The following is an 8,018-nucleotide window of genomic DNA, read 5'->3' as shown; positions in this document are numbered from 1 at the left end:
TTTCCCCTCTAGGTTTACATAACCAACTTTTTTGGGGGGATAGAGTTTCACTCTTGTTGCCCAGGCTGGAGTACGATGGCACAATCTGGGCTCACTGCAACCTCCGCCTCCTGGCTTCAAGTGATTCTCCTGCCTCAGCCCCCTGAGTAGCTGGGATTACAAGCATGCACCACCACGCCCAGCTAATTTTTTGTATTTAGTAGAGATGGGGTTTCACCGTGTTGGTCGAGCTGGTCTTGAACTTCTGATCTCAGGTGATCCACACGCCTCGACCTCCCAAAGTGCTGGGATTACACGTGTGACCTACCGCGCCCAGCCTATTAACATTTTCGATGCATAAGTGCCAATACTGATTTGGTGTTGCTAGTTGGTAATCTTAATCCTCCAAGGCCTGGCAAACACCTAGCTTTCTAACTCTGCCATCTTCAAGGGAACTGAGGAAAAAAGACCAGTCAGTCGGCTTTTGCGCTAGTGTAGTACGACCTTAAATAAGTCAAGGCGCCATTTGTAGAATAGTGGAGGGGGTCGGGCTAGAGAAAATCAAGTTTTGGCTTGTTTAAGGGGATCTGGATTTCCTCAACTCTAAGAGTTGGGCTCCCCACCCCCAAAGGAGCGCCATAGAGTTTGAGACCTGGAACTCAGTTTCTCCATAAGGTAGAACGCACTTTATGACTGCATATGCACCGTTTCCTAAACCCCAGGGGCTTTAGAATTTGACCAAAAGAAAACCAAAATTGTAAAACTGCTATTTATTTTCCTTTTCATTTTCTGCCTTTGAGGGAGTTTCCATAGTAACATGCCCTTCCAGTCATCTAGCCAGTAGAGAGGCTGCAGAACTCCGGCCTCAAAGATCAGCTCTCCCAGATGCAAGTATCATTAGGCTCTCATTGGTTACCGCCAGCCGAGCCCCTCGTAACCCTGGCAATACAGCCCGCCCACGAATCGTCAAGCTACGATTGGTCCATAGCACTAAAGCCTGAAAGCAAATTCCTCAGGCATTGGCCCGAGTCACTGCGATGCTGATGCCGTGGTTGGTGAGTTTGGAGGTCAGTCAGAGTCGGAGGCAGGGTCAAATAGGGAGAAATGGCGACGGAGCTAGGCTGTGGGTGAGTGATTCCTGAAGGGGTGTGAGTGTGAGACAGCGGATCTCTGCGGTCAGCCGTCACACAACTCCAAAAGGGGTGGATGGAAGGTTGTCATATCCGGCTTCAGCCGGACTCTGGGAACGTCAGACATCCACATCTCCCACCCTGGTTAGAGGTGAGAGGTCAAAGGCCGTATTCCCTCTCTTGGTTTTTGGAACCCAGGTACTGTGGGCAGCGGTCAGGATCCCAAACCAAAGACTCAACTTTCAGCTACTTACAGAGTAATGGTGGGCAAGTCACTTAGCTTCTTTGAGCCTTAGTTTATCATCTGTAAAATGAGGACAGTAACTCGGTCTGGGGCCAAATAGAGAAAACATTGGAACAGAGCATTGCTGCTAAAAGAGGGATATAGTAGAGGCCGAGAAGCTATGCACATTTGTTAGCCCCATTCTATGGTGGAAGGGATTGAGGCTCAGAGAGGGTCACTGACTTGCCCAAGATCACCCAGCAAGTTTGGAACAATTGCAGTTCTCTTATATATACCAGGACCAAAGGAAAGAATGGATGCCAATCACTTATAAATGTAACATAATATTTTTATGTTGTTTGTTTGAGATGGAGTTTCGCTGTCACCTAGAGCTGGAGTGCAGTGGCATAATCTCAGCTCACTGCAACCTCCACCTCCTGAGTTCAAGCGAGTCTCCTGCCTCAGCCTCCTAAGTAGCTGGGACTACAGGCATGAGCCACCACGCCCAGCTAATTTTTTTTTTCTTTTTTTGTATTTTTAGTAGAGATGGGGTTTCACCATATTGATCAGGCTAGTCTCAAACTCCTGACCGACCTCAAGTGATCCTCCCGCCTCTGCCTCCCAGAGTACTGGTATTACAGACATGAGCCACTGTGCCCGGCTGGAATGCTATTTTTTTTTGAAGGCCTTATGCAGTTCTGGCCATACTATTTAAATCCCCTGGATCCATATCTTTCCATAGCTAACTTCCTATCATTTAGGTCTCAGCTCCAATATCATCCTTCTCCCCTGAGAGGCTTTCCCTTACCACCTTAAAGTATTCCTCCCTTCCCTGTTTACTCTCCCACATGTTACTCAGACTTGTGGTCTTTGTAACCTTCATTATTGGATATATCTTTGCTTATGTATGTGTTTATTGTGTATCTCCCCCTAGAACAGTACTGACACATAGTAAATGTTCAGCAAATATTGTCTGGATGAATAACCAAAGAACCAAGTTCCTGTTGTCTCCTTAAACCTCTGTTCCTTTCCATAGGCCCATCTTTGGAAAAAGATCTGGGAACAATTGTCTAGCCTCAAGGCTCAACTTACTTGGAGCTTGAGAGACTCAAAGCCTTATGGACAGCTGCCCTGCAGAGAAGGTATTTTGACCTTGGCATTTGGACATCTCCCATCCCCCCATGGCCCTAACAATGCTGAATGGGCTCCTGATTAAGGACTCAAGCCCACCGATGCTGCTGCACCAGGTTAGCAAGACTGCCCAGTTAGATACTTTCAACTACCAGAGCTGCTTTATGCAGAGTGTCTTTGACCATTTCCCTGAGATCTTATTTATCCACCGGACCTATAACCCAAGGGGTAAGGTCTTATATACCTTCCTGGTGGACGGACCTCGGGTGCAGCTGGAGGGTCATCTTGCCCGAGCAGTCTACTTTGCCATCCCTGCCAAGGAGGACACTGAAGGCCTGGCCCAGATATTCCAGGTATTCAAGAAGTTTAACCCAGCATGGGAGAGAGTCTGTACCATCCTGGTGGATCCTCATTTCCTTCCACTGCCCACTCTAGCCATGGAGTTCCCCGCAGCTGAGGTCCTGCTCTCAGCCTTCCACATTTGTAAGTTCCTCCAGGGCAAGTTCTATCAGCTGTCCCTTGAACGGCCCGTGGAAAAGCTGCTCCTGACCTCCCTGCAGAGCACAATGTGCTCAGCTACAGCAAGCAACCTGAGAAAGTTGTATACACTCCTGAGCAACTGCATCCCCCCAGCCAAGCTGCCTGAGCTCCACCCACACTGGCTGCTCAATGACCGCATCTGGCTGGCTCACCGCTGGAGAAGCCGAGCTGAGAGCAGCCGCTACTTCCAGAGCCTCGAGGTCACCACCCGCATCCTCAGCCAGTTCTTTGGCACCACCCCATCTGAGAAACAAGGTATGGCTTCTCTGTTCCATTACATGCAGCAGAACTCTGCAGACAAGGCAAACTTCAACCCGGGACTGTGTGCCCAGAACAATCATGCCCCCTCAGATACCATCCCTGAAAGCCCCAAAGTGGAGCAGCTGGTAGAATCCCACATCCAGCACTCCCTTAATGCCATCTGCACAGGGCCAGCAGCCCAGCTCTGCCTGGGTGAGCTTGCCGTGGTCCAGAAATCCACACACCTCATTGGCTCTGGCTCAGAAAAGATGAACATACAGATCCTGGAAGACACCCACAAGGTACAGCCCCAGCCCCCTGCAAGCTGCAGCTGCTACTTTAACCAGGCCTTCCACCTTCCCTGCCGCCACATCCTAGCCATGCTCAGTGCCCGCCACCAGGTGCTCCAGCCCGACATGCTGCCAGCTCAGTGGACGGCAGGCTGTGCCACCAGTCTAGACAGCATCCTGGGCAGCAAGTGGAGTGAGACCTTGGATAAGCACCTGGCAGTGACTCATCTCACTGAGGAGGTGGGTCAGCTGTTGCAGCACTGCAGCAAGGAGGAGTTTGAGCGGAGGTACAACACTCTGCGGGAACTGGCTGACAGCTGGATTGGACCTTATGAGCAGGTCCAACTCTGATTATTCTCAGTCCCCAGAGATGCTCGTGCACCTGTGCACACTCACATCTGCCCCTATACACACATACACACATAGTTACACTGTTGTACTTCCGTGGTCCCTCCTTCCAGAATAAGGATAAGGTTCAAGGGTCTTCTCATCTACCATGGCCTGCTACATAGCATGTGTCTAGCTCCATGAGACGGGAGTCAGCAAATCTTATCTGTAAAGGGCCCGATACTAAATAGTTTACTCTGTTGGCCACATACAGTCTCTGATGTATATTCTTGGTTTTAACATTTTCATAAGGAAAAACATTCTTAGCTCAAAGGTCTTACAAAAACTGGCAAGCTGGCTGGGCGTGGTGGCACATGCCCGTAATCCCAGCACTTTTGGAGGCCGAAGTGGGCAGATCATTTGAGGTCAGGAGTTCAAGACCATCCTGGCCAACATGGTGAAACCCCGTCTCTCCTAAAAATACTAAAATTAGCCAGGCATGGTGGTGGGCGCCTGTAATCTCAGCTACCCAGGAGGCTGAGGCAGGAGAATTGCTTGAACCTGGAAGGCAGAGGTTGCAGTGAGCCAGGATTCTGTTGCCATTACACTCCAGTCTGGGAGGGTGAGACTCAGTCTAAAAAAAAAAAGAAAATAAACAGGCAATCCCCTGGTCTAAGATTAGAGATAAGACATCAGGTGGTGAGGTTGAGGGTTGGGGCTTGGTAGCAGTTGTCCCAGGTCATGAGATGACTAACCTGACCCATCTCCTTTGAGTGAGCTGGGCTGGGAGGCTTCCTACAGGGAAAGAGGCCCCTCTGGGGAGCTGGCTCAGCCAGGCTCCCTGAACTTTTTTCCTTGTCCCATCCTGGGGTCAATAAAACTGAATGTTGCATATTCTAGTACTTGTCTAGTTTTTTTTTTTTTTTTTTTTGAGACGGAGTTTCACTCTTATTACCCAGGCCGGAGTGCAATGGCGCGATCTCGGCTCACCGCAGCCTCCGCCTCCTGGGTTCAAGCAATTCTCCTGCCTCAGCCTCCCAAGTAGCTGGGACTACAGATGCATGCTACCATGCCCAGCTAACTTTTGTATTTTTAGTAGAGACGGGGTTTCACCTTGTTGACCAGGATGGTCTCGATCTCTTGACCTTGTGATCCACCCGCCTCGGCCTCCCAAAGTGCTGGGATTATAGGCTCAAACCACTGTGCCCAGCCTACCTGTCTAGTTTTTCTTTTTTCATAGCACATAGTTTAGGGTATATTATGGAAAGAATAGACTATAGAGTGTTATACAACATGTGAATCCTGGTTGGTTCCTTCCCTGCTTGTTTTTTGTGCCTGGTTCTGCCTTTTACTAGCTATGAGACTTATTAGGGCAAGTCACCTCTCTAAACCTCAACTTGATTATCTATAAAAATGGGATCTGGGATCTTCACAGGGTAAGTTTACAGAGCAGGCGTACCTAGTGGGTACTCAATTAAGTATTCATTTTCTTTCCTTGCCTATGGTCCTATGACCTGCCTTCAACATGCTGGGAAATTTAAGGCAAGAGAAGAATTCACATACCTAGGACTTAATATGAAATTCTGGGCAGGCCAGGCATGGTGGGTCACGCTTGTAATCCCAACACCTTGGAAGGCCAAAGGAGGCAGATCGGAGCGTCCTGGCAACGTGGCAAAACCCCTTCTCTATAAAAAACACAAAAATTAGCTGGATGTGGCACATGCCTGTAATCCCAGCTACTCAGAAAGGCTGAAGAGGTGGGAAGATCACTTGAGCCCAGGAGGTTGAGGCTGCAGTAAGCTGTGATCGTGCCACTGCACTCCAGCCTGGGTGACAGAGTAAGACCCTGTCTCAAAAAAAAAAAAAAAAATTCTGATCAAGTCTTCAAAACAACATAAAAGCAGCCTCAACTCTCCAAGCAGGGGCCCCTATCTCAGGTAATTTCAATTGTATCTACCTGACAAAACCTATCTCCTATCTTAGTGGTAACTAGAGATACTTTCTAGGGTGTGGAAGTCCCTAATGAAGGACTGGAATTTGTCAGAATGGCTGAACCACCTGCTCTATCCCCATCCCTGCCATAGGCTCTTCTCCCAAGCCTGTCTCCCCAAGAACCATACAGAGAAGCCACCCTACATATCTGGTGCTATTTCATCCAGCTACAAGCAGGAGCCAGGAGGCTGGCCCCTCTTGGATCTCAATAGGGGTACCTTCCCAGAGGCTGTGTGGGCATGCACCTGCTCCCACTGCCCCCCCTCCCCAGCACCCTCTGGCTCTGGGTGGGCCATCATGAAAGCTTGAGCGGCCCAAATCAGGTCCTCTTCCCGCACGCCTGGGACAGGCACGGTGGGGATGCCGGCGATCATCATAGCAAGGGTGAGGATGCAGATGTCTGGCTGGGAGCTGGCCTCCTTCCCCATTGCCTCAGAGGGTACTGGCAGAACCCCTGGTGACAACCCACACAGCAGCAGGGGCCCAGGCCTGCTGGGGCCACCCAAGTCGGGGGCTCTGCTTCTGGAGTAGCCATTCTCCCAGCCCAAGCTCTCCAGTTGTCTCGTGTGCGGGAATTTGTGGCAGTATTGGCTGTATTCCTTCCTCCGTAGTGTCTCCCAGCTAATCCCCCCAGGGCAGCCCCTGGCTTGTGGCATTGCCAAGGCTGGGCCCCAGGCCTGGGCAGTAGGTGCCACCTGCTCGGTTTTCTGGCTTGCTGGGCCTGTTCCACCAGAGGCCACCACTGCTGGCTCTACAGGACTACAGAGGCCAAGGGACAAGCCTGGAGAAGCAGCCCCACCTGCAGAGACAGGAATGAAATGTAAAGTTATTCTCCGTCTCTTTGAGGAGGGGGCCCTGAGGGGCAGTGCATAAGAGCAGAGTTTGGGGGCATAACTAAGACCAGCCCCAGCAGACCGTCTAGAGGCTGGGAACTAGGTATTACTCATACCCACACTCCTAGTCCCCAGCACAGAGTAGGTGATGGCAAGTGTTTGCTGAACGAATACTGAGCAAGCAGGTAGTTATTGATTGGCAAGCACGTTTAGAATGGCTTTTCTTCTAAAAGAACTGATTCTAGGGCCAGCCCCCAAATGCCCAGTGGAACCGCCACCTCCCTAGAGCCAGAAAGCAACTTCTCAGGAGAAGCTACAGCACTCCCTCCAATCACAGGTGCCCCCCACTCACCTTGGCCAGAAGACAGAGGACCTGGATGAGTTTGTGGAGTCCTGAAGTAGGACATGGCTGCCCCAAAGCCCCTGTTTGTGAGGGAATAGTGATCTGCCTCCTGTACTCCCTTCTTCACCCTTCTAGAATATCACCTCATAGACCCTCCCTGTTACACTTGGAACCCACCTTACAGCATTGACCTGTTCATTCTAGAACCTGAGTATCACAATAGAATAAGGTTAAAAGGGTACCGGACCAGGAGCTGGGTGTTCTAGGTTCTTGCCCTTACCCTTGGACAAGTCACCTAGATAGTTTTGTTCCTTGATATTCTCATCTGTAAAGTGGGTCTGATGACTGCCACTACCTCATTAGGAGTTTTGAGGATGAAATGAGAGAATTTGTATGAAAGCAAATGACCAGAGATGGAAATACAGGAGGCTTGTAGCGTGAGACCTGCGGTCAGATCCAGATATTGGTATTTTTCTTTTTCTTTTTTTGAGATAGAGTCTCACTCTGTTGCCTAGGCTGGAATGCTGGAGGACAGTGGCAAGACCTCAGTTCACTGCAACCTCCGCCTCCTGGGTTCATATGTGATTCTCCTGCCTCAGCCTCCTGAGAAGCTGCAACTACAGGCACCTGCTACCATGCCTGGCTAACTTTTGTATTTTTAGTAGAGACAGGGTTTCACCATGTTGGCCAGGCTGGTCTCAAACTACTGACCTCAAGTGATACACCCACCTAGGCCTCCCAAAGTGCTGGGATTACAGGCCAGGTATTGGTATTTGTCAAAGTTCCTCAAGTGATTATAATACATGACAAAGTTGGAACTGCTACTCCAGGAACATGCTTCTCAGCCCTGGCTATACATTAGGAGATCTTGAGAAGCTTTTACAAAAAGCAATGTCTCGGCCTAATTTCCCAACAAATAAAATACGAATCCCTAGAGACGGGGTGTGGGACATCAGCACTCTTTACGTATCCCAAGATGACTCTAACAAG

The 8,018-nt window shown here is 49.9% G+C and overlaps 3 protein-coding genes across 4 annotated transcripts in view; 2 read left to right on the top strand and 1 right to left on the bottom strand.

The window, feature by feature from the left end:
• SNX21 (sorting nexin family member 21) overlaps positions 1–2,577 on the top strand; it is a 39,161-nt gene extending 36,584 nt beyond the window's left edge. The window contains exon 4 of the mRNA XM_032263570.1: positions 2,369–2,577. Coding sequence (XP_032119461.1) covers positions 2,369–2,548 — 180 coding nt within the window. The 3' untranslated portion in view covers positions 2,549–2,577. The remainder of the gene's footprint in view (positions 1–2,368) is intronic.
• On the top strand, positions 297–4,200 carry ZSWIM1 (zinc finger SWIM-type containing 1). Its single transcript, XM_032263568.1, has 2 exons — positions 297–1,106; positions 2,369–4,200. Exon 2 carries the CDS (start codon positions 2,514–2,516, stop codon positions 3,882–3,884), a length of 1,371 nt encoding a protein of 456 aa, XP_032119459.1. The 5' UTR covers positions 297–1,106; positions 2,369–2,513; the 3' UTR covers positions 3,885–4,200.
• Positions 4,201–5,988: 1,788 nt separating this feature from the next.
• SPATA25 (spermatogenesis associated 25) lies at positions 5,989–7,576 on the bottom strand. 2 transcript variants are annotated; one of them, XM_032263580.1, is made up of 3 exons: positions 7,038–7,576; positions 6,360–6,651; positions 5,989–6,305 (listed from the first exon to the last, which is right to left on the bottom strand). In XM_032263580.1, exons 1-3 carry the CDS (start codon positions 7,090–7,092, stop codon positions 6,020–6,022), a joined length of 633 nt encoding a protein of 210 aa, XP_032119471.1. In that variant the 5' UTR covers positions 7,093–7,576; the 3' UTR covers positions 5,989–6,019. The 2 variants fall into 2 exon arrangements, with proteins under 2 accessions (XP_032119471.1, XP_032119470.1); XM_032263579.1 differs by having other exon boundaries at positions 5,989–6,651.
• Positions 7,577–8,018: the final 442 nt, after the last annotated feature.

The sequence above is a fragment of the Sapajus apella genome, unplaced genomic scaffold, assembly GCF_009761245.1.
Source record: "Sapajus apella isolate SASKATOON/1434 unplaced genomic scaffold, GSC_monkey_1.0 scaffold137, whole genome shotgun sequence".
In the NCBI taxonomy this organism is placed as follows: domain Eukaryota; kingdom Metazoa; phylum Chordata; class Mammalia; order Primates; family Cebidae; genus Sapajus; species Sapajus apella.
The sequence above is the reverse complement of the archived record's forward strand: the minus strand, read 5'-3'. Positions and strand labels throughout refer to the sequence as shown.

Bases quoted from the DNA above. Each gene is read 5' to 3' on its own strand.
- SPATA25 (XM_032263579.1), bottom strand. From the start codon at position 7,092: ATGTCCTACTTCAGGACTCCACAAACTCATCCAGGTCCTCTGTCTTCT. The intron at 6,652-7,037 runs GTGAGTGGGGGG...CTGTCTCTGCAG, and splicing joins TCCTCTGTCTTCTGGCCAAG to GTGGGGCTGCTTCTCCAGGC.
- ZSWIM1 (XM_032263568.1), top strand. From the start codon at position 2,514: ATGGCCCTAACAATGCTGAATGGGCTCCTGATTAAGGACTCAAGCCCA.